Genomic DNA, 25743 nt, shown 5'->3' on the forward strand with positions numbered 1-25743 from the left:
TTGGGGCAGGCGCAGTTGAAGGCTCTGGGTTTCGGCACATGGCTGCCCCATGTATCTGTCACCTGTTTGAGCTCTCTATTTATATTGGTCTTTGTCCCTTCAGCACCAAGCAGTGCAGGTATGTGGTCCCCGGGGGGGTTCTGGGGGCTGCTGCAATACATGCCATGATCTCTGTGTCTCTCTGCCTTCCATCTCTGGTAGGGGCTGGTGGTAGGACCAGGGGGCAGCCTGAAGGGTTGATCTCTGGCAGAGCATGATCTAAGGAACTTCCTTTTCTTAGAATGAAGAAAATGCGTGCAGAGTGCCAGGCTCCTCCTTCCTTCCCACACTGCCTTTGTTACCCCCGTTGTGGAGGGTCCCACTGTACAATGGTCTAGTCACATGGACAGGGAGAGGCCGTGCATAGAGCTTAACTCCTACATAAGGCAGAAGCCAGTGATCAGAGGAGGGAGCACTGCGTAAGAATGAAAGGACTAGGATGAGGGTAACGCAGAAGTCCCAAGCCTCCTAGCTCTTCTGTCTTGGCTGTGTGCTGACTTCTTTGATCTAGGAAATGAGAGCCCTTGGTTCCCAGGTGGGAAGGGTGTTAAGATGGTGCAGATTGTTCTCTATCTGGCATGTAGAGCAGTGGAACGAGTTGGCCAGAGAGCGGGGAAACCCTGGTGTCTGAAGAGTACCAGGGCAGGAGACAAAGTTCTCATCTGCCTCCTACCAGACAAGGGCAAGGCGTGCATGGCGGCAGCTCCCGGTGCCCAGGGACCAGGCAGGAGCAAGTAGCACCTCTTTGTATTTGCGTCTGGGGTCCCATACGTGGGTGGCCTGGCTGAGTGACCTGGAGGCTAGCACCAGGGCTTCAGTGGAGGAGAGGAAGTAATGACACCGGTAGGCTGCTTGCAGCTGGAAAGAGGGCTGGTGGGTGGAGGGGGGCTGCAGTGATTTCCAAATAGTCTCATTTTATGCGTGGGATGGGGTCACCCACACGGTAGTCCACTGGCTAGAGTCCAAAGCCTATTGCGATAAATGCAGCTGCTTCTATGGGTGTTGGTTCAGCCTGTAGTACACAGGGTATGGGCAAGTCGGTCTATACATAGCACAGGGTGTGTTTGATTAGCATGTTGGAGGGTGCTGCTTCCTTGTTTGCTATCTGGCAGCATGCCTCATGCCCCTGCCACTCCTCCCCACAGGGATCTTTTCATCTTCCATTATACCTGCCCTGTGTGTCCATCAACTCTGCAAGGAGGGAGCAGGCTGGACCATGGGTTAATAAGCTGGTCTTTCACCTCTGTAGAGCTGAGCTCACACCCTGACTGGGGTTTCCCAGCAAAGTGAACCCAGGGGTCCACTGCCCATCAGTGGTAGTGCTGGCAGTCCACATTGCAAAACCACCATGGAAGCTCGTATTGGCATAAAACCATCCCAGGGAGATGAATGTGGGCAGTGAAGTGCTGTGTGTGACGGGTGCTGGCTGATCCAGCTCCCACACAGTCCCATTGACCTCAGCTGTTCCCTTGTGCACTGCCAGCCCTCGGCAAATCGCTGTAATGGCTGTGTGCTCAGATTTACAGACTGGTCTTCCCATAGATCTGTCATTGCACAAAGGGCAGGGGAAGGAGTTGGCTGTGAATCCTGTCAGTCTGATGGAAATCTCTCTGCTCTGCGCTTCAGGGCCATTCCTTTCAAACCTGCCTTGGGCAAAAGGCACATGAGGGGAGAGGCCACAGACCCATATGGGCATTTTGAGAAATACCTGAAAGGGCCCCAGGTGTCTGCTTCCTCTTTCCATGCCAGGGATAATGCTCTAAAGGTAGCCAGACAGGACCTGTGAGTTTCTTCACTTGCATAGCCCCATGACTTTCTTTCTTTCTTTTTTTCTAATGGAGTTCAAGTGAGGTTGACTTGACATCCTCCCATCACTGATCTCTGCTATGCTTTCCGATAAGACCTCTGTGTTTCTGAACTTCCCTGCTGGCAACATGGCATCAGGGAGCCTGTTTCTGTACTTTCCTCCCTTAAGAGAGTCCTGAACTGAATTCCTTCAAATACACTAAGGTCCTTGCTAGGACTGGGAAGGTGGAAATCACTAGAGGGTGCTTGGGTCTTAACAGATTTCTCTAGTGTGTAAGCACCATCCAGTCTTTGGAGATATTCTGTGGGGTTAAGTTTGAATCCTCCTTTTTTCAGGGGGCTGTTGCAAATAGCAAGGAAGGTTAGTCGTTGCCTTGATTTCCCCACCCCGAAGTAGTGTTTTCCTGGACCATCATGGCTATAGTCAAATGTAAGGAGCAAGGTCTTTGTGATGCCTGATAATTGCCCAGGCATGTAGTTGGGATAGATTTTAGTGATACTAGTTAAAGGGTCTTTTTGTTACTCATGTAAGTATCTTTGGGGGCGAGGGGTGTCAGAAGTGTCCTAGTTGTGGAATGATTTTTCTTTTCCCAGACCTGAGGAAGGGCCCTTTGTGCCTGAAAGCTTGTCTAGCATGTCTTCCAATCGCACAGCAGCCTTTCTTGAGTTGATCCAGATGCAGTCGTTCCCTGGGATGTAAGCATTTAGTTTCTAGCAAAAATTATTGGGGGTGGGGGAGGATTGGCCTTTGTGCTGTATGGGACCACCTGTGTTTGCAGTGTAAACATTGCAGCTGCACTAAGACGTTCAAGTTCCAAGTTGTAGGCCAGTTTCCTGCTGGAGGAGAAATCACAAAGGCCGCACGACCTGCTGTGTGGCTCAGCGGAGCGATGATGGAGTTGGAGACAGCCTGAGTTCAGAACCTCCCTCCTATCGGCCCCCTCCCGCGCCCCAGGGCTGGGGCCATAGGATCGCTCTATATTGTGGGAGTGCCGTGATGTCCTGGAGCTGGGCCCATGCAGACGGGGGGCGAGATGGCCCCTGCTCCCCAAGCTCCATGTAAAGGCACCCGTGTCTGAGCCAGCCTGTGTCTGCGAGCTTCCCCCTCCTTTGGCAGCGCTGTTCTTGCTAGGCTGGCGTTCGTTGCTTGGAAACCATTGTGAAAATTGGAAGGCCAAGGCTGCTGTTGCAAAGCCGGGGACCCTGCTGGAGGTGGGCACCCCGGCCTCTCCTTGCAACAGGGCTGGGGGCTGTGCCCCAGCACCTGACTTCCCAGCTGCTGCTTGCCTGGCAACTCAGAGCTGTTGCCATGGCAACCCGGCAAGGTGAGGCCTCGCCTCCTTCCTGAGCAAAAGCAAAGGATCGGCTGGATGGGGGTGGGGAGGGAGCATTTGGCTTGGCTGCCCCCCCGCCCCCATGCTCCCACTGCCTTCCCATCCCTGCAAAGGGGCCCGGGCACCACCCAGCTATGTCTCCTGCCAGCTGCAAGGTGCGGGGTAGGGGCAGAGGAGGGCAGTGGTATGTGCTGTCAGCAGGGTTTGTCCCGAGTGCCAGCTCTTAGCCTAGGCATGTCCAGACCCTGCAAAGCAGGGAGGCTGCCACCTCAGGATCCAGCTCCCCTGACTGGTGATATCTGGGCCTGGTAGGAAGCAGGTGCGTGGAGGGTGAGGTCCGAGTGCCCCAGAGATGCAGCCTCCTCCTGCAGTGCCCTGTGCCGGGTGGTGATGAGCCCTACAGTCACTTGGAAGGCTTGGAGAAGAAAGGCCAGAGGGCCCCTAGCCCACCTCCCCATCCCTGCACAAGGCTAGTTTAGTTGCTGCTTTCTTGGCGACATTGCCAGCAATGGCATATTCTCCCCCATGCTCTGGTCTGTCACTTCTATAGGCAACCTCCCGGCCCCTTGCCCCCGGGTCTTTGCAGTACAAATACCCCCATTCTCTGGCCCTCAGGGTTTGCTCCTATCCCTGGCTTGCTGCTTAGCTAAGCTGTCCAGACCCTTGGATTTGTCTCTGCCCCAACTCAGGGCCCTTTAGCCCCCGTTGTTCAGATCTTATTGCTTTTTTTTGCCTGCTCTACATCCTGCCCACTGTCCTGTTCCTTGTGGCCCAACTAGGAAACCTGTGCGCTGGACTGCGTTGCTGTATTTGGTGTCGGTCCTAGAACACAGGTGGCCATAAATGGCACACAGGCCAATCCTCTTTCTAAGAGTCTGCTGAATAAATACTAGTGCTGTGGTCCCAGCAAGTCACTGAGATGCAGAGTGCTGGGCTAGATGGACCCGTGGTCCAAGCCAGTATAGCGTCTCTTTTGATTCTTGTGTTATTTAGCTCGGTGCGCTATCACCAGCTCCAGCAGTTAAATAATCTCGAGTTGAGATCTGCTTCCTTGGCTGCATAGAAACCAGAGGGAGTAGTGGCTGGTGCTGATTGCATCTAGATGTAGCACTTGCTGGAGCTGAGTTAGCTGCCCTGCACTGCTCCACTGACAACCCACAGCTGAGCCCCTAGATCTTGGAGCTGTTGTTGAAAGGTTCCTGGTAAGCCTGTCCGTATTTGGCCCTTGGGTATTGCAGGAGCTCTTGCCCTCGCCTCGGAGCTCTCTCCCACCTGGCAGTGATGTTGGGGGACAGATGCCATTCAGGGCCCTGCACCCCTAGAGCTGAGGGGGGAGGGGTGGAGCCAGGAGGCAGATTTCACTGCTGGCTAAAAGCTGCAAGACTTGTTGGTTGGGAGGCAGAGGTGATGGGAGCAGTACTTAGATTTTCTTTATACATAAATAAGCCAGGAGCTGGCTGACCTGAACCTGAGGAGAGGTGATCAGCGCTGATAAGCAAGTCTGTTCCACCTGTCCCAGCTGGTGGCAGGTGCGAGCTGGGGGTTGGGCCCAGCTGGCACCTGCCTTGCCCTTAAAAGCATTGCTTACTGTGGCTGGCTGCTGCTGCTCTCATTGCCCAAGGGGTGCCTCTGGCTCTCTCTCCTTCCTGCTCCCTGTGGGGGCAGTGGCTGTCTCCCCCGTTCCTACAGCATGCCCTGCAGACCTCAGCACCATGTATGAAGTGCTGGTTACTGGCCTGTGCTGCGTGAATGACAAGATCACGAGTCCAGACAGAGGGTATGGCAGCTGGGTGTCCTGTCTCTGAGTTGGGTTTGCTCCTACATGGGGTTAGCTGGGGCTGTTCTCCCCGGTGCCTAGGACCCTCCTGCAAGCCTTGTTTGCAGGGAGGTAGGAAGAGCTGAGTGCATGGATGGGGGAGTTATTCCCCACTGTCTGCTCTGAGGCCTGCCTGGCAGCATCAGGGCTCATCTCTCTCCCCCTTCTAGTTGGGCTGCAGTTTTCCCTAGTTCTGCCAGGTGCCAGTGCTGCACCTGCTGCTGTGGTGCTGATCCACACCATCGATAGCAGGAGCCTCAAGTCAGGGCTGAGGGCACCAGCAGAGCTGGGGGGAGGAGGGGGAGAGCTGGGACTGCAGTAGGAATAGGGCTGTGGGTTGGGGCTGAGGGGTGCTGGCAGGGCTGCTGGCTCAGCTCCACCCATGCTACACCTGGGTCCAGTCTGCACTGACTGCCTCTCCCACTGGCAGGCATGTTGACTTCTGCCCTGCCTCCTTTGAGTGCTAGGAAGTCTCCCTCCATCTGCCAGGGCAGGCTGTGCACCTTGGGTAGTATAGTGGGCATGACTCCCACCCAGCCTGCTCTACACCCCCTTAGCCCTTGTGAAAGCAGTCTGCAGTGCAAGGTGACAGAGCAGGTCAAGACCCAGGGGCCCTGACAGGCTGGTGGCTATGGGGGTGTTGCTGTAGTGCAGATGCTGGGAGCCTAGGCCTGGGGCTCGGTTTTGCCATTTGAAAGGCCATTGATCTCACTGTGCGAATGCTATGCTTGAAATCTGCAACAACAGCCTCCCCACCCAGCCCTGCCCAGCCCAGGGCTGCAGGGACACTGGCCCCAGTGTACACATTAGGCAGGGCTGGCAGAGGGCACAGACCCTGAATGTTTTGCAGTAACAGTGACACAATTGTGAGAGCAAGTAAACAAGGGGAGGGAGGGATGACCGGGACTGAGGCTGGGGACAGAGGTGCTGGGCTGCTGCCAAGGGAAACAATGGTAAGGGGGAGCAAATGTGGGGCATGCTGGGCCCTGCCATAGGTGGGCAGGGTGTGCAGGCTAGGATGCAGGGCCAGACGTGTGAGAGGGTAGATGTTAGTTGGGGACCACACTGGCCTACCCCTCTCCATGCACTCCTATCCTTGATCAATGCTGGCAATGCTCATAGTCCCTTGCTTTGACTCTGTGACCCTGCCCTCCACTCTCTTGCCGTTTGTTCTGTCCTTGTCCCCTGAATTTAGCTGCTCCCTGTCTTTCTTTTGGCCACTCATGAAGAGAAGGTGCCTCCACCCAGTACTTATGGACGAGATGGGTGTGAGGCACTGGACTGGGTTGCAAGCTGCTTCTCTCTGGTCTTGTTCCAGCTATCTTCCTCCAGTGTGGATTACCTTGTCCTGGGCCCCCAACTTTGGAGCAAGATAGTAAAGCAGAGGTCACCCCACAGTCTTGCCAGCCACATAGTAGGTCCCCTGGCATTAGCTCCCTTTGACAGAGGGCTTGCTGCGAGACTCCTTGCTCTTCTTGTACACCCTCCAAGACATGGGCACTGGACGAGTGTTGCCACAGTATGAAGGAGCCAAAAGGTTGGGTATGTTGGGTGTAGGTGCTTCCCCTTCCCATGGGATAGAGCAGTCTGCCTTGGGACCCCTTCACTCCAGCAGTAGCAGCACAAATACTGTTGTGAAGCCCAGCCGCTCCATTTGCTAGGGACATGTCCTTAGGACAGGGTGGGCAAAATGTGGCCCGGGGGCCAGATGTGGCCCACCAGGCCATTCTATCTGGCTTGTGGGGCCCCTAAAAAATTTAGAAAATTAATATTTATATGCCCCTGGCTGCCTATCATGTGGCCCTCGATGGCTTGCCAAAACTCACTAAGTGGCCCTCTGCCCAAAATAATTGCCTGCCCCTGCGTTGGGAGCTCCATTCCATAGTGGATGTCTGGGTAAACCTCAGGCTGTGTTCAGTGACTGTTCACACCCTGGACAGAGATCTCGCAGGGGAACTCTTCAGAGCAGTCTGTTATGAGAACAGTTGTAAAGCTCAGTGTGCTGCCTTCATGTCCCAGATCAGCCCATGGTGCTGGGAGCTGAGATTTGGCACTAGCCATGAGGGCCTCTGCATGGGAAGGCTGATCAAGGGACCAGAATGGGACCTTGGGGCCTTGGCATTGGCTTGCTGTTGTTGCAGTATATTCCCATAATAACCTTTACTCTGCCCGTGTTGGACTGCACTGTTTTTCACTGTAACTATCACTGTAGTTGAGTGGATGACTAAATCTCGGTGCCAGATGGATTAAATCAGTATTTTTTTTGTGTGGGCCTGGGAGTGGGTGTGGAGGAGGAAATATAATGTCTGAAATAGAAAGTGATCTCTAAAGTTAATCATAGCCGTGTGTCAGATGCTCTGTGTTTTTTCATTTTTCTGCATGCTCCTGAAACTTGCCTAATAAGACAGAAGGACCCTCTGTGGAGTAATAGCTATGTATTATTACAGTGTCTTCTGTCCTGCTTGTACTTTGGGTGAGCCTGTGTCTTGGATAAATTGCAGAAATGTCATTGCTGGGGATGTAATTATTCAGAAAGAGTCTAGATGTCATTAAGCATAGAACTATATTTAAGGGGACTGGAAAGCCAATTTTGTACCTGCTGGGGCCAGAGTTAAGGATGCTGGTGGGCTGTGATCCTGTAATTGTCCTTCTGTGTACAGTGATGTTCAGTGTAGACCCCAGCTCCCCCCATCGAGGGCCACATGGACACCCTCAGAATAACCTCCTAAGTGAGGCTTTGCTGGAAAGGGTCATGTTTATCCAGTGAAATGTTGAGCTATTGAGATTGAGGTGCTGAGTGCCCTGATCTCCCACTGACTTTTAATAGTTGTGGCTGCTGAGTACTAATTAGGGCTAAGCCCTTGTAGGGGAGGAAGGAGGAGAGAGAAGACGAGATCACACAGGGAGAGAGAAGAGAAGTGAAGTGAAGTCTCTCTTCTGGATGGGAGGGAAGGGGGAATTTAGTGTCCCCAGCTCCTTGGATGTGCTGCCACCCCAGGGAAGCTTGGATCCAGATCTCTGCACCCTGTGGGTTGGGCCTCAGTCCTGCTGATCTCTGCTTCTTGACCCTGGTGTGGCTTTCTTTCCACGTTGGCAATCCACATCTCTTTCCCATGCCTTTTCTCACTGACTGAGTGGCTGACCATGGCTCCCTGCAGCTTAATGCCCCTCACTTCTGACCCTCCAAAAACTGATCATAAGAATTGCTATTTACTGGGTCAGACCATAGGTCCATCTTGCCTATTGTCCTGTGTCACAGTAGCAGAGAGTAGATCCTGAAAGGGAGAGTGAACTGGGTATGACCAGGGCTTTTTTTTTTCCCACTGGTCCTCTCTTATTTGTAGCCTCCAGCATTTTAAGGTGTAAGAAGTTCCCATTTGGAGGTCTCCATGCTCTGACTCTATGCATGAGCTGCCTCCCCTGACCTGGGGTTGTCAGACAACACAGGTTAGTTGCCCACAAATGATTGTCAAAGAACTTGTCACTGCTGGGGGAACCTATGCCATGCACAGTCTAGGCTGGGGAGCCTAGGGGACGAAGCGGGTACCTCTGTCCAGTCACTGCTCTTAGTGCAGTGGGTAAAAAGTGAGTGGCAGTGATGGCATTGGCTGTGCTTGGCCAGATCCTTGCGCTAGGGTGCATTGCAGTGCTCAGGGAAGTGTGCCTGGAATGTGAATGTGGGTGGGGGGGTGGGGAGAGGACACAGCGTAGGCAATGAGATCTGATGTGACGCACATCACTGTCAAGGTGAGCAGCAGACCAGGATCTTGGGCATGTTTTCACTGAAAGAAGCCCTGCTGCCAAAGCTGTGGGTCTCCTTTCTGGTGCTCTGTGAATGCTGTGGACCTTGCTACACTAGAGAGCATGTACATAAGACCCTGAGGTCTCCCATTGTGCCAGGTGCTTTACAGGCAGGGAATGAGAGCAACTCCCAGGGAACTTGGGCTCCAAACAGACAAAGTGATAAAGAGCAAGGAGAAAACAAGGCACAGAGAGGAGCAGAGGCTGCCCAAGATGGCAGCCTGCTAAGCTGGTATCCTCCCTGCTAGCTGCCCCCACCCACCACCTTTGTCCCTTCCTTTAGCTTGCAATGGAGAAGTCCCTTTTCTTTTCTGCGCCTGTTTCCTTGTCTTGGAGAATGCACCTTTACCTTTACCCGCTGCATCAAACGTCAATCTGTTGAATTTGAGCAGGGGTGGGAGAGGGGTGCAAAGGGCTGTACCCAACCAGAGAAAAGGGACTTGCAAGCATATCTTCTTTTTAGGCTTGTCAGAATTCAGTTAAAATATATATATTTATATTATTACAGAAATATTTTTAATAAGTTTGACAGATAATATCCATGTTTATTTCTAAGCATTTATTTCAACTCTTATTTGTTTTGAATTTTCAGGATTGTGCTGCTTTAATTACTCACTGAGACAAACATGTACTGTAGAAGTGCCGCCAGCTGAGCGGCAGAGCTGTCATCAGTCCCGGCTCTGCTCCCTGTCCATAGCTCCCTTGTCCGCTTTGTTGCTTCCTCTTCCTTTGCTCCCAGTCCCCTGGGGTTCCTGGGAGCTGCCGTCCAAGCTAGTCAGCATGGTTTTGCAGGACTGTTCCCTGTCATCACACATTCCATCAACTTTATTTTTTTTTAATGTCCCCTTTTCTATACATTTTGATTAACGATGGAAATATTTTTTCGTCAGTCTGTGAGTGTGAGGTGAAATTGTTGTTTGTCAACGTTTACTGATTTTTAAAAATCAATTCCTGCCAAGCCTACTTACTTTACAGTTCTAACGTCCAGTGCCTTGCCCTTCTCCAAGCACCAGATGCTACGTCTGCTCTGGGGTGGATTGGCAGGGGGGGAGGCACCCTTCGATGACTTCAGCTGCAGCCAGTCAAGGTCCATGTGTGTTCTGGTTGAGTGATTGCCACTGGGAGGTTGGCTACCTGCATTTCAAGGAAGTAAAGGCAAATCCTGTGAACAGTGGTAGACTAGTGATGGAAAACTGAAAGTCCTGTGGGCGTGCCAGAGGTTGGGGGGGCCTCTGGTTGTTGCTGAGAGAGAGCAAGGTACCTCTTGCATTGCCTTGGTATAGAACTTGGGACATCTTTAAGTGATGTGCAAAAGAAAACAAGGAAGCCCATGTTTCATAGTTTCATAGTAGTTTGGTGTCGGAAGGGACAGATCTTCTAGTCTGACCCCCCCGCCACTGGCAGGAGCACATGCTGGGATCACACGACCCCAGGCAGGTGTTTGTCCAACCTCTTTTTGAATTTACCCAAGGTAGGAGCGAGGACCACTTCCCTAGGAAGTTGGTTCCAGATCCTAGCCACCCTAACAGTGAAATACTGCCTCCTAATCTCTAACCTGAACCTGTTCTCCAGCAGTTTCTGGCCATTGTTCCTCGCCACCCCAGGTGCTGCTGGGGGGAATAGGACCCTTCCTATTTGCTGCTGATCTCCCCTAACGAGTTTGTAGGCAGCCACCAAATCCCCCCTCAGCCTCCGCTTGCTGGGGCTGACCAGGTTCAGGTCCCTCAGCCTCTCCTCATAGGGCCTGCCCTGTTGCCCTCCAACCAAGCGAGTGAACCTCCTCTGAACCCTCTTAAGGCAGGCCACATTTCTCTTAAAGTGCGGTGCCCAGAACTGGATGCACTACTCCAATTGTGGCCTGACCAATGTCATGTAGAGGGGGAGTATCGTCTCTCTGGACCGGCTTGAGATGCATCTTTGGATGCATGACAAGGTGCGGTTGGCTTTGCTGGCTGCGGTCTGGCATTGGCAATTCATGTTCATCTTGAAGTCAATAATGACTCCAAGATCCCTTTCCGCCTCTGTGCTCTCAAGGGGCGAGTTCCTCAGCGTGTATGTATGCTGTGGATTCCTTCTCCCCAGGTGCAGCACCCTGCATTTGTCTACATTGAACCCCATCCTATTACCATCTGCCCACCTCTGTAGTCTGTCTAAATCTAATTGCAGCCTCTCTCTCCCTTCGAGCGTGCCTACCTCTCCCCTCATCTTGGTGTCATCAGCAAACTTGGACAACGTGTTTTCCATGCCCTCATCTAAGTCGCTGATGAAGATGTTGAACAGTGTAGGCCCCAGGACCAAGCCCTGGGGGACCCCACTGTTCACATCCTGCCAGGTCGAGTATGACCTGTCTACCACCACTCTCTGGGTGTGCCCCATCAGCCAATTTTTGACCCATTCAACTGTGTAGGCATCAGTGCCACAGTCACTCAGTTTATTAAAGAGAATGGGGTGAGAGACAGTGTCAAAGGCCTTCTTAAAGTCCAGAAAGACTACGTCCACGGCGACACAACCCATGTTGATTTCCTCTGGGCATGATCTCCCCTGCTGGCCCTTCACAGATGTGCTCCTTAATGATTTTTTCAAGGATTTTCCCCAAGACCAATGTGAGGCTTACGGGCCTATAGTTCCCTGGGCCCTCCTTCCTCCCTTTCTTATAGATGGGGACCACATTAGCTAGTTTCCAATCTCCGGTCACCTGGCCCGTGGACCACGATTGCTCGTACAGCCAGGCCAGGGGCACAGCAATGACCCCTGCCAGCTCCCTCAATACCCATGGGTGGAGGGCATCAGGGCCCGCAGATTTAAAAACATCCAGCCCTTCCAGAAGATCCCTAACTACATCTGCGCAGACCCAAGACCTGGCAGTGCTATCCCCAAGATTGCCCCTACCTGTGGTGGGCGAGCTGTCCTGGTGCCTGTCCAAGAAGACAGAGGCAAAGAACTTGTTAAAAATTTTGGCTTTCTCATCTGGCGTAGCCACAAGATTACCATTTGAGTCTAGCAGGGGCCCTACATTACCCGGTGCCCTTTTCTTACTCCCAATATATTTGAAGAAGGACTTTTTGTTGTCCTTAATCCTGGTTGCTAGCTTGAGTTCCACCCCCTCCTTGGCCTTCATAATGGCCCTCCTACACTCACGGGCCAAGGAGGAGTATTCCCCTTTGGTGATAGCCCCTCCCTTCCACCAGGTGTATGCCTCCCTTTTGGCCCTCAGGCATTCTCGAATGCCTTTGCTGAGCCATGGGGGTTTCGGAGCACTCTTACCCCCCTTCTTTCTCTCAGGGACTGTCACACTCAGCCTGGAGGATCGTCCCTTTAAGGTATGACCATCCCTCATGGACTCCCATATCTTCTACCCTTTGGGCTCTCAGTGCCTCCCCCACTGATCTCCTAAATTCATTGAAGTTGGCCCTTCTGAAGTCGGGGGCTTTAGTCTTGGTATAAGCCCTCAACACCCTGCGCTGGATGGTGAATTCCAGCAGGCGATGATCACTGTCACCCAGGTGGTCAAGGACCTGCAGTCCCCTCACCAGGTTGGACCCAGTGGCCAAGACCAGGTCCAGCAAGGCATCACCCCTAGTGGGGCTGTGCACCTCCTGGACTTAGTGGACTTTATTTTTCCTTCCCTTTATGGTGCATGAAGGAGATCTGGGAAAAGGTTTTTCTTAATCTGTGGCTTTAAAAGAAAATTCTTTGCCCATGTTTTACCAGATGTTCCCTAAACAATATTGTTAGCCTCTGAGGAGGCTAACACAAATGTGCTGAATGATCGCAACTTTTCATTTTAGCCCATCACTAATCAAAGCTTGCTCTCTTCCATGGAACCGTTTTTGGCACACTAGGGTTTTGTAATGCTTAATTAATTTCTGCAAAGCACTTTTAAGACCCTGGGATAAGAGTCTTGAGAGGAGTAGAGGGTATTATTGATAAAAATAATTGCTTCCCATCACCCCTAAATGGCCACGTAATTCAAAGCAATCATTTGGTTTTTAAATACTCTCTTCACTCTCTTAATCTAAATTTACACTCCTGTTGCTGGTTTGGGATTTGCTATTTTCAGCTTCTGGCCTTTAAAGCCAACTCTAACCTGTTGGGGAAGAGCTGTTGCAAAATGGCTTGCTTTTTGTTTTGATTTGTGTTTGGAAAACTCCTTCCTGGTCCCAGAGCTCCAAAGTAGCCAAAGAAAAATAAAAATGTAAGCTTCTCTACAGAGAATTGGTAAGGGCCTTTCATGGACCAATTCCAAATTAATGCAAGTATATGGAGAGACGGGAGGAATCATGCTTCAGCTGTGCCCCCAGCACTACAGACATGGTGTGATAGGCCTTGCCTGCTCAAGGAAGCTCTGCTGATTTTAAGTGTGCCAGGGGGACTCTGAAAAAAACTTTCTCAGTTGGACCAGGCTATGCTGGGAGCAACGATAGGGCATCCTATCCCAACTGACAAAGCTGGGCCAGCAGAAGTCCATAGGAAGTGCAGCTCTGGAATCTGTGGTAAGAGTGATTTAAAAGGGGCTTAACCGGGTATGCTCTTAACCATATTGAATTGAAAATAAAACCCACTGTCTCCAGGGCTGGAGACCCAATGGATTCGGAGCAGCCTGTGATAACTTATGATGGCCCAGCAGGCACAGGATTCATAATGTTTGCTTTGTATATCTAGGGCATGATTTTGCTGCAGCTGGTCAAGAAATGCCCCAAGAAGTCCTGTCTGATTCTGCCTCCAGTTGCTTGAAGGACAGAGCAGTTTATTCTGAAGCCCTGACTCAGGTTCCAGCTTTTACCAGCATAGATTTGCATCCAGCCTCTTAAAATTTCTGAGCCTCTGATTTGTGTGAGGGGGAAGGGGGTCAAAAGTCTCAGGTGGGGTTGAATGTGGGTAAATCTCAGCTAGTGGGCTTGGGAGGCAGAGACCGTCAGGCCTGGTCAGCAGACCCCAGGGACTTGCCACTTGCAGAAGGTTGCCTGCCTGTGGCTGTAGGCATGTATGGACTATGAATTGGTCTGAAAGCCCTTTTCCCTTATGCTGGGCTGTGTTCCTTCAGTGACCTCAGATTCCCAGTCAGCTGTCTCCTTTCACATGTGGGAGCACTCGGACCTGGTGCCATGGCAAGGTATCTAGCAAGCCAAATAGCTCCACACTGGTATTCTATTATAGATGGGGAAACTGAGGCACAGAGAAGAGGAGGGACTTGCCTAAGTCTCGGTGAGCACCCTCCACCATCACTGTGTTGGCTCCTATTCTGGCAGGGAGATGTGGCTGCGGGGGGCTGGGTGCAGGCGGGCAGTGTTGGGTGAGGGAGTGCAGGGAGGAGCTGCCCAGCCACGCCAGTGTGTGCTGCACATGGAAAGAGCAGTGTGCAGAGCTAATTGGACACGCCTGGTGTGACAGTGCTGAGGACCAGCATGTGAACTGGGGGATGACTGAGCATGCGGTGTGGAGATGGGTTGCCTTGGGGACTTACGCCAGGCCTCTCTGCTTGACATGCTTCCTCTGTGGCTTGTGGCCAAAGGCTTTGCAGCAAGAGGTGGGCAGGTGAGCTGTCCTTGGATGCCCTGCCAGGCAGCTCAAGTGATCCAGAGATCCGCTGCTTCCTGAAGTGGTCTGTCAGGACTTGCAGGCACTGAGTGTTGCTGTGAAGGGGAAATGTCCCTGGACAGGACAATGGGTACCGCAGACTCGCGGATCCCTGAGACACCTTTTGCAAACCCCGCTCTTCTGCAGGAGTTGGCATGGATGGTGCTTGGCCCTGGCTCCTGGGAGATGGCTGCTCCAGCCTGGAGCTCTCTAAGCTAGCAGGGGCTTGACATGAGGCAGCAGTGACACCTGGGGTCTAGGAAACAGGACTATCTCGGTCTCTGCCTGCTGTGGGGCTGGAAAGGGGGAAATTGCCTTTCTGTCATCTGCCCAGTATGTTGTTTGACTTGTTAGCATTTTCCCCTAGTCCCAGAGCTCCTCATCCTTCCCTGAAGCAGAGCCTGTGAGCAGATCACTGCCTGCATTCTCCACTGCTGCTGAGGGTTAGAGCAGGTCCCAAGCTCTGAGTCAACAGTATAAAGGTGTTGCAGAAAGTCACTAGAATGGTAGGCTATATTAGCAGCAGTGCCATGCACGAGTCACGGGAAACGATCCTTCTGCTCAGTTCAGCACTGTAGAGGCCTCGCCTGGAGCACTGCTTCAAAAAAGATGTGTGCAAACTGGAACGAATCGAGTGGAGAGCAAGAATGGTTGGGAGGACCGGGATTGATTGTTTTGCAGAGGAGGAGACTGGGAGGGTACCCTTCCATATACTTGAAGTGTGGATTCTACCTATTATCTGTGACTGCAGGGGACAGGACAAGGACTAATGGTCTGAAATTGCAGCAGTGGAGATTCAGGCTGGATGCTGGGAAGAACTTTGAGGCTGGTGAAGCACTGGGACAGATGATTAGGGAGGCTGTGGATTGTCTGTTTTTGGAAGCTTTTAAGTGCAGATTGAACAAGCACTTGTCTGGGATGGGTTAGATGGGTGATCCTGCCTTGAGCAGGGGGCTGGACTAGAGGTGACCTCCTGAGGTCCATTCCAGCTTTTCTTTCTATAAATCTATAGAATACCAAGGCAGTGGGTTCCCGTGTCCATGGGCTGGGCATGTGGACAGCAAAGCCTCTGCAAGCACCAGTTTCCTGTGGGGCCCCTTACTTCTGCAGATCCCTCACTGAGGGCATGTTCACCTGGCACCTCTGGCATGGCACGAGGGGAGCCCTAGTGGAGTTGGTATTAATCTGTGCCCAGGATCTAGATGGGGCTTCAGTTTCCCAGCAGTGCTCTCTCCTGGAGGCATCAGGGAAGTTCATGCTGTATCCATTTTTTACCCCCATCTTGTTTTCTCCCCACTCTGACACCCTTGATGGAGTTGCAGGGAGCATTTGGCTCTGCCCTGCCAGAGTGGGGCTCTGTTGGCACGTGTGAGTCTTGCCCTGGGTCTGGAGCACTGGACCCTACAGTTAAAATCCCAAGAGCAAAGCCAACTAGTGAACCTCATCTGTGTAAACACTTGTTGTGGCCCCACCTGCCATGCTGCCTGCAGGCCCTCCCTGCAAGTGAGGCTCGGTCTGTACTTTCTCCCACCTCTTTGTTCTAGATCCATACAGCACAACAGGGCCCTGACTGTTGGCTGTCATCTGGAATACAGAAAAGCCTAATCTTGCTCCTAGGTCCCTGGGCCAGTCCTGTGGAAGAAGCTTTCTTGCCTGTACCTGGCATCCAGAGGCCCCTCTGCTGTCAGCTGTGCTGGGCCTGTGCATGCTATTGGGGTCAGGGATTCCTATGGATTTAGTGTGATTTACCATATGCTGTTGTCAAATCCTGGCCCTCAGTGTGGGGGAAGGGCAGGCCCTTTCAGCTAGCTAAATGCTGCTTCAGCAGGGGGTGGAAGGTAATTCTTGGCCTCTGCAGCAGTTTGAGGTATTAGCTACATCTCCAAACAGCTGGGGAATGACTTGCTTCAAACCAGTTCCCTGCCCCCACCCAAACCCTCTTCCTTTAACTGCAGTTGCTCCTCAATTGAGAGCAGCTGCAGCTTGCCCCACCACAGGCCAGGAGGCCAGCAATGGGTTATTGCAAAGGGCCAGGAAGGCTTTTTCTTTGCAACAAGAGAAGAGAGGCACCAGTGGCCTCAGCCTGCTGAAAGGGAGCTGAAGAGGGGAAGCCAGTGAGGAATTCTGCCCTGCCTTCACTCCCTCCAAAGCTCAGCTGCCTGTATGGTTTCTCCACTTCTTCCCCTTTCATTCCCCCCCTTCCCTTCCCAGTCACTCAAAGGAGCATCCCGCCTAGTCCTCCCTGTCCCTCAGGGTGCGTGTGTGAGACTGCTCCCTACCATTGGAGGTCTGCAGCAGCTGCCTCTTCTCCTCTCCATTGCTAGTTCAGCCTCCCAGTTCCACCATACCGGATAGGCCTTGCTCTCTGCTGCTGCAGACTCCCAGAGCTGTAAAGATGCAGGGACCAAGGAGCATCACCCCAGTCGTTGAAGTGGAGCGCTTGGCACCTGGGCCTGGCAGCCTGGGGATTCCCGCTCTGCCTGAGATGTTTCATGTGGCCACAACAAGCAGCTAGGGGAGCGTGGTAGGGACTACGGGTTCATAAGTGCTTGTGAGCAGTAGGAGAGGCAGGTGCTTTGAATGGGCTTGTGGGCTCCATGCTGCTCATTGCCCTCCTCTTTATGAGGATGCCCCTGCCCACAGCATTCCTCTCCCTACACCCCTTCAAAGAGCACACCAGGGAGAGGCTGTTTGTTCCCCATGCCACACAGGGGAAGGACACCGGCATTATGTGAATACTGGCAGCTCTATAGCCCGTTCTGAGCTAGACATGGAGTGCTGCCCCCTGCCCCCGTGCCAGCTCAGGTGCTCCATGAGGCTGGCCGGCCTGCCAGCCCTATCTGGGTGCTGTCAACTTTCCACTGGGTTTCAGGATAACAGCTGGCCTGTCTGGGGGAGGTCTAGTCCTGAGCTCTGCTGTGCCAAGGAGGCAGAGGGAGGGTGGCTGGGTGTGGGGGTAGGGAAGACACTGCCTCAGCACAGACAGCCCATGGCACGGGGCCTGTCAGAATATCTCAAGGGTTGGCGCTTATCGGGACATGAATTCAAATGGGCCGGCCTGGCATGACGGCAGCTGCCCTTTCCAGCATGCACGGAAAATGCATTTAACCCAATTAGCAGCAGTGCCACTCCACGTCTACCTTCTGGGCGGCAGCTGCCTGCTAGTGATTCAGCCCTCGCCAGTGTCTGCTGTGATCCTGTCACTGTTTGCAAGCTACATGGGGCCTGCCCTGTCTGTGCTGTGTTGGGGGAGTGCCCACGAGAAGCCAGAGTGGGGGCTGCCTTGGACTGAGGTTAGGACAGGGAGCCCCCTCATCTCATGGAGGTTAATGTTGCCAGTCTCAGTCAAAGATCTCTGAGCTGTGTGTGTAGGAAAGGGAAGCCTAGGGAGGCTAAGCCACTGGAGTTACCCAGCCTGCCTGATGCCAGATGTCCATCTGGGGTGGTAGGACAGCCAGAGCCGTGTGCAGCGACTCTGTAGCTGGCTGGTGGTTCTTAGTGCTGTACATTTGGAGGGGGGTGGCCAGGAGGGGCAGGGCATCATCTCTGGGTTGTGCTGTGAAAAGGCAGGTCTTGCCCTGGCTGTTGAGTATCACTCGTGCCTTCAAGAGATGGCTGTGGGGCTGGTTCTGCCCTCTGCATCTGAAGTTTGTGCGCTCTGAAGGTCCAACGTCTCTGACTGTAGCACCCACCACAGTGTGCCTCAAGGGAGCACAGGGTCCCACTTGCGCCCCTCTGCTGGCTTCCTATTTTGACACCACATTACATTTTTCGTGGGCTTGCAATTCAGGGCCCTTCTTCGCTCTACTGCCCCCCAACTCCACACTCTGGCCAAACTTGGGTCATCTGTGACCAAATTCAGATCTGAAAACCTTATCCAAGACTGTCCAAGCTGTATTTGAGAGCCGGGGTCACTGCTCCCCTTAGTTTTAGTGGAACTTTAAAGCAGCGGTGCAGATTTTTGTTTCCTGCCTCTGTTAGGAGAGCTCACTGCATTACAGAAGCTGTCCATTGTGGTTCCTGTTAAGAGTTCAGCTTCTTGCTATGGGCTGGAGCAGGAGCCCTGGGCTCAGGCCTAGTGGGTCTGACACTGACTTGGTCTGCGGCCCACAGCTAGATGCGGTGCTTCCTGTGCCTAAGTTTCTTTCCCTCTACAAGGGGAGTTAAAATCTTTTTGCCCTCCTGTACTGCCTTCCAGCCAAGGATCCTGCAGCCTTTCACCTGCATTACCTGTGTGACAGGTGAACCTTGCACACCCCACTGCAGAGAGGAGGAGACTGGCACAGATGCAAAGCTCGGGCATTTGGCCCAGATCAACACAGGGAACAGAACTAGAGTTTCCTAGCTGTCAGCCCCATGCTGTAACCACTACACGATGCTTCCTGCTCTGTGCACAGTGAGAAGGAAATGAGCTTTTGAGGAGCTAGATACTGGGTCACGAAAAGGCCATGAGCACTCTGCGATCCCATGGCTGCCGCCAGAAGGCTGCCTGGCAAAGGAGCTAGGCTGGCTCTGGCCCCTCCTTGCCTTGCTGCTGTGCAGCTCTTGAATTAAAATGCGCAGACCTGCTGTGTTTACTGCAGCTCCTTCCTGAGGGAAGGAGGGGGCAAAGCAGGCTGTGACCCCAACATGAAGCTGGTCTTTCCCTCCAGCCTGCTCCGAGGACTGCTCTGATCTGCAGGTGCTTCGTGCGTTGTCCTTCCCTTCCAGCCGCTCCTGGATGAGGCTGAATCATCAGCCTGAAGCCAGTCACGAGCTGCTGTCTTTCTGGCTGATGGAGGGCCACAGGCCTGGCTTGCCTTGGTTCTTTCTGCAGACAAAACACAGGCACCTGCATCCATATCCCACCTGTGGGCTTGCACGGGTGTGTTCATAGCCATGCACAACTGGCTTCTGTGGACACCTGAGCATGACTGTCCATGTTCGGACCCCCCAGCTCAGCTCATACAGGCCAGCTGGGAGTGCTGGCCAGCCGTTGCTGACCTGGGCTGGATTTGACCTGCATCCCAGGACTAAGTGTTTCACACCCCAGGCCCAGCCCAGAGCCACTGGATTTGTTGCTGCCCTGGATGTTTAAGGCCACACACATAAGCAAGGGCTCTGCACAATCTCTGCTAATGTCTAACTTCCACTCCTGTGTGCTGATGAGATTAGCTGCTGCTGGTCAGGGCTTATTGATCCACCTGCTGTACACAGGAGCACAGGTGCCAACATAAAGGTTGACAGGCTGCCCTGTGACTCCCTGCATCAGCCCTACTTGCTAACTGCAACCTGCAAGCCTGCCTCTCCTCATCTAGCACCTGAGAAAAGGGGTGCTTCCTCCTCCCTCCCATGCCCTGCAGTTCCCCAGCTAGTTTAGTTCTTGAGCAGGTTCTTCCTGTGGAGCAGAGCGAGAGGATGAAGGACCCCAAATTCATCCTGCTTGACATTTGTGCTGTAGTCTGAAGTCTGGTTTGCGAGACAGCTGAGAGGTTGGTTCTGGGTAGGGTGACGATGTCCTGGTTTGGCTGGGACAGTCCCAGGTTTTGTAGGCTCTCGGCATCCCAGCCGCTAGAGAAAATGTAAGCAAAAGTCCTGCATTGATAGGAACCTGGGAGCTGCGGGGTCAGGGTATGTGCGTGCTTATGTACACACCGTGCTGTCCTACCCAGCCCTGCTCCTGGGAGCTGCGGGCCGAGGTGTGTGCATGTGTATGTGCATGCCTTTTGTTGCCCCTCACCCCTATCCCGGATTTCCCTAAAATAATGATGTTCCCCCTAGTTATGAGGAAACGAGGAGCAGATTTTAGCTTTCTGGAAACTACGCCTTAGATGGGTTTTTACAGACCTGGTAGGGTGAGGGCAGACGGTCTGCCTTGTGGCACCTCCCTGAGCTTCATGATGTCTGTTTTGTCTCTTCTTCCTAGTGGGTGCTGGCGTTTGAGATCTTTATACCCTTGGTGCTTTTCTTCATCCTCCTGGGGCTGCGGCAGAAGAAGCCCACCATCCCTGTGAAGGAAGGTGAGTGGGGGCAAGAGTCTGTGGGGAAGGAGCTGGGATGCTCTGGTTGGGGAAACCTCAGCTTTGTGGGGGATAACTGAGGGAAGAACCCAGGTGGCAAAAACCCACTCATTGCCTCCATCATGCCTAGCTGAGCCTCCAAAGAGCCCTCAACTGGCCCAAGGCTCCCACATTGTGGGACCTGCTGGGCTCCTGACCAAGGCCAAGGCGTGAGGCCTTGTGACCTCCTGGGCTAAGACACGTTCAGTAGACACTTGTCTGCCCAGTCTCCTCAGCAAGGCTATGGGGCAGCTCTCCGATAACGTTGGGGGTGTCTGGACAGCAGGAAACGAGCAGTCTGTCTCCTCTTCCTATGTTGCCTTTCTGGAGTCGCTTCTTGCTGTGGTCCGGCCTGGGCCACAGTTGCTCATCAGGGCAGCCTTTGAGGACTGCCGCTGAGGGGAGTCTGACACCTCTTATGCCCCTAATTGGCACCATTAGACCTGACAGCTGATAGGCCCCTAGTATCCAGAGGTACAGTTCTCCCACAGTTCCCTGGGAAAAAGAATGGCTCAGCTGACTGTGTGGATGTTTCCCCTCCAGTCCTAGTGACGTGCACTGTGGGGAAGGGGTAGCCCTGTTGTGCAGCAATCTTGTGGGCCCACTGGTCTGGCTGAGTGGCAAGGCTGCTGACATCTGAGCCAGTGCCAGTCTCCTGCGTTAACTTGGAAGTGAAGCTATTCGTTGGTTCAATCCAGCCTGACTTTCAGTCACTTTCCAATGATGGCCAAGCCGACCACTCCAAGACCTTGGGGTGGGCACTTTCAAGGATTCTTCCACTGCCCATGTGGGTAAGAGCTGCCACAGCCCCATTGGAAAGACAGCTCTAACCAAGTCCCAGGTACGTGGGAATCAGCCTCTGGCTGGTAGGAAAGCAGCACTGCAAGGCAAGGCACCTTGGAAGCTACCCACAGGCTTGGGCCATCTCATTGGGGCCCTGGTGTATGGGGGCAGGCATTGCAGGGTCGGACATTGTCTTAGCAGCATGGAGTGGAAAAGCAAATAGGAATAGTCACTGCTGAATGCAGGGCCAGGCAAAGATTTCCAGGATGGCAGAAAAGGGTGGGACAGGTAGCCCACACACCCTTTCCTGTCCCCTGCATGCAGCCACCCTCTCCAGATCCATTCTCTCTGCATCCCCTGCTGACACCTGGGTTACTTAGGGAAACCAAGTGGGGGCTTTGGATAGCATTTTGTTTTGGGGAAGGGCAGGGAGAAGCACGAAGAGTGAGTGCAGGAGTAGAGGGGAAGCACCTAAGCATGTGTGAATGTGCTGCCCTGGGAGCAAAAATGCTGTGGTGCTGGGTAACGGTGATCTGAGCCTGTGTTTCAGCTGTTCCTCGCATTGGGCTCTGGTGCTGCACGTGGAGGGGTTGTTGGCACCGACGATGAGGAGCGCCCTGATGCCATGCTGTCACCATGATTCTTCGAGCTGTGACTGTTCCCATTCTGGTCTCCCCATCTGACATGCACTCTTTTTTTTGTTCTGTTTTGTTTTTGTTGTTGTTTTTCTTACACGCGCTCTCTTTCTTTTCCCCACCATCACCCCCTGTCTTCCATGCTGCTACTGCATGCTCCAGTCTGTAAGTTGTTGATCTGGGTTGGCGCTTCCCCCTCCCCCATCCCCAATCCTTCCAGCAAAGTATTCTGGGAAACAGCAGCCGTTGGCCCAGCTTTCTTGACTGCTTTGACTAACACATTGATTTCGTCCCCTGCATTTGTCTCCTTGCCCAAGGGGGGTGGGTGGGACTGGTGATGATGAACATGTACAAGTGTACCACGGCCACGCAAATGCAGGAAGACCCTATGTATGTGGTCTGCAGCCTATACGATGCCATTGCTACCATCGGATGCTCACAACTTTCCCAGAATCCTCCAGTGCTGGCCTGATGGAGCTCATGGCTACAATGCTCTTTGGCTATCTCCTCATCCTCTTTCTTTTTCTTTCTCTTTGACCCCTGTTATGTGGCCAGGCTTTGTCTGAAGTTTAACACTTGCTGAACCTGGCTGTGGCTGACTGGAGTTATGGCCAGGTTTGGTTTGGGCTGTGCTAGCATTAAAAGAGGAGGAGCTCCTGCCATTCCAGCCACAGAGGACAGGGAGCTATCGTGGACCACTGCACATGCAAGTCAAGGAGCAGCTATGCCCTGTCCCAGCCTGCTCCCCCTTCCATTAACCCTTGAGGCACTCTTCTACCCAGGATCAGAATCAGCACTTAAGCACCACCCACTCTCTGCCACGCTTTTTTGTGTGTGCGTCATGGGGCATATTGGCCAGAGCCCATCCCATGGGTTTGTCTGTGCCATGATGACAGCCACTAGGGTGACCCACAAAGAGCATAACTGTTCCCCACATATATGCAGCCCAACTTGCACTTGCAGTCTTCACAACTGAAGCACATGCTGATAATGTCCAGAACCTTGCTCTATGCAGGGCTTTGAGATGCTGGTAGATGCTACCTCCATGACCAGATTGGACCATGCTGAAACAATGTGGCTGTAGCATGTGGATGGGCCCTGGTATAGATGGTCTATGAGATGTATCCCAGAGAAGGAGAGCTGAGATGTGCAACCTTTGTCTTTTCATATGAATCTCTGGTTTATAGCATGAGTTGTCCCAGAGACCATCCCAACCCAATGGTCCCATAAGGGTTTACCAAGCATGGCTGTTCTGGATGTGAAGCCACAGGGTGCACACCCACTTGTATGTCTTGCCTGTTATTTTCTGTGTGGTGCAAAGCCCCTTCCTGTCAGACCCTTCTGGCTTGTCTTAGATGCCATATCACTATATTGGCATTTCCCAGGTATGCTGGTGCTGCTACAGGCTGTTAACCTGCCTAATTTGCTCCTTCCCACCAGAATCTCACTGAATCTACATCCCGCATTGGATAGCCTGGTTGAGGTTTGGCCCCAAAAGATGTGGGCCTCCATGAGCATCTTCACCAGTCCCTGCCTCTTTGCATTTCCATTAGGAACACAACCCTTTCTTCAGCCTTAGTTCCACTGTGGGTGGTGTCAAGGCCTGGGATTTGGGGAAGGTGGATTATCCAGCCTGCCCCAGTTCCCATGAACCAGAGTTACTGTTGTTGGCCTGATTCTAGCTCTAGCCTGTCATGAGTGAAGAAAAACAGTGATGACCCTATTTAAGGGAGCCTGGAAGGCCGACTGATGGGGGGGGCTCTTCCCTTAGAAAGATCCTGCACCTAGTGGGAATAAGGAATTTAGCATTAAAACGAAAGCCTGGCCTAACAGCGTCCTGGTGAATGCTCTAACAACTCTTCCACCACTCTTCTGCCTGCCTAATAGAAGGTGAATGATTTTCAATGCTAATGCTTGCCAGGAGACTAAGCAAGCCAAGGGCTTCTGCACTCAGCCCTGACCCTGGCCCTGCTGTCTACAGCAGTGCAGTGATGGGGTCATGCTAACACCTCTGATTCACTGGGCCTATTTAGTCCATCAAAACTGGCACACTAGGCCATGGTGGAAAGAAGCGCCAGCCAAGCCTAGCTGTGTCCCTGGGGGGCACTCAGTGTGCGTTATCAATGATCGTGGTGGGAAGCTGCTGCTTGCTAATGGCCTATGTTTAATCAGTGCCCTCCCCCACCTGGGGCCCATTAGCACACACTCGGCAGCGCATTTGTTCCGCTTCTTAAATTTGAAATATTGGGATTGTGCCGGGAACGGCAGTTGCATGACGACACTGGGGCCTGGAGAGTGAGGCGGATGGGGATGCTCCGTCAGCACAGCCTGGCTGGATGGGGTGGCTCTGGAGACCTTGTGGGCATGGGGCAGAGGACTGTATCTTTACCATACCTGCCTGATCGGTGGAGCTAGGGGGAAGGCTGCCTGTGAGAATATTCATCTAGGATATAGGTGCCTTGATTGATATTCTCGGCTCTCCTCTCTCTTCTCCAGGTCTCCCTCCCAGTTGCTTTTTTTTCCCCGACCTGCCTCAGTTTCTGCTTCTTATGAAAAGGTGAAGAAATGAAGCTTCTTCTGCTTCTTTCATCTCCACCAGCTGCAGACTGAGGCCCGTGGTGGGGGGATGTGAGGTGGCCCATTTGACAGGGTTTGGGGAGCTTTTAGTGCTGTCGGTTACTAGCCTGTTCCTTAACCCAGTGTCCCTGTTCCTCCTCCTCTTCCTCCTCTCTGCAAATCAAACTGTGTCTGAGATTCACTAATGGGCTGATCAGAGCAGCCATTGGGTTTGCAGTTTCTCTAGGGCAAATGTCAGAAGTCATTCCACCAGCTTCCTTGTCCTCAGGGCTGGAATTGGTAGGCTTTATAAGTGCTCTGGGGAAGCAGAAGTGAATATGGGTCCCTACACATCTCTTTCTAGGAGTGTGATCACCTCTCTGGTGTGACCTGCTGTGCCACGCAGGAGAGACTGGTTCTGGTTTGGTGTGGGGAAGCAGGAAGTGCCCTGTGATGCCCAGAGGCCTGAAAAGCAATGAGGCCAGAGAGCAGCCCCATAGGACAGCTAATGGAAGACCCTGCCAAAGGAAGTGGGGCTCCATGACCTCTGACCTTTACCCTCTGACCTCCTTTGACTTGATGGAGAAAACTTATTAGCCAATAACCATACTGATCTAGCACTCATGCTTCTCTCTTGAACTCGGTGTGTGTCTCTGTCTTCTTCCTACCTTGTCTCCCTATATCTTCCCTCTCTTTCGTGCTGTGTCTCCCTCTCCAGCTTTCTACACAGCAGCCCCTCTCACCTCTGCTGGGATCCTGCCCGTGATGCAGTCCTTGTGTCCTGATGGGCAGAGAGATGAGTTCGGATTCCTCCAGTACTCCAACTCCACGTGAGTCCGCCCCTTCTCTGCTTGTATTTTTTCCTTGGCCATGACTACCTGTCATGCATGCATGCGCTGTCTAGCTATGGATTTAAACAGAAACCCTTTTAAGACTTTGCTGTAGCAGGCAAAGGAGATTCAGCGTCATGGCTAAAGCATAGGACCCCAATAAAACTTCTGTTGTCTGCTCTGCTGCTCACTTCCTTTCCCCAGACCTCCGATGCAGCGAGACTGCTGGCTCCCCCCTGATCCCCACCCCCATTTTGCAGAAGAGCTGTGAGGATTATTTGCTCACAAGTCACTTTGAATCTTGCCTGATGGAGATCCCTGCATGAATACCATGTATTATCAGGACCAAAAGCATTATTAAACTTTGTTCTTTGCCCTCTCCTGGCATTGGCTGGTGGCATGCCTTCTCCTCTGAGGAGGTGAAAATATGCATCACTTCTGTTTGCTGAATGTCAGGTTCAAGTTGGTTTTGTTTTCTGTTTCACATTCACCATGACGGTGCCATGACCTGTGGTCCCAGCTGCTGCC

The 25743-nt window shown here is 52.8% G+C and overlaps 1 protein-coding gene across 1 annotated transcript in view; it reads left to right on the plus strand.

Annotated features, from left to right (window-relative positions):
* The first annotated feature begins 8709 nt into the window (after positions 1 to 8709).
* The window catches only part of ABCA2 (ATP binding cassette subfamily A member 2), a 68066-nt gene continuing 51032 nt past the window's right edge, over positions 8710 to 25743 (plus strand). The window contains exons 1-3 of the mRNA XM_025203008.1: positions 8710 to 8742; positions 20279 to 20372; positions 25104 to 25215. Coding sequence (XP_025058793.1) covers positions 8710 to 8742; positions 20279 to 20372; positions 25104 to 25215 — 239 coding nt within the window. The remainder of the gene's footprint in view (positions 8743 to 20278; positions 20373 to 25103; positions 25216 to 25743) is intronic.

The sequence above is a fragment of the Alligator sinensis genome, unplaced genomic scaffold (genome assembly GCF_000455745.1).
Source record: "Alligator sinensis unplaced genomic scaffold, ASM45574v1 scaffold235_1, whole genome shotgun sequence".
Lineage (NCBI taxonomy): Eukaryota > Metazoa > Chordata > Crocodylia > Alligatoridae > Alligator > Alligator sinensis.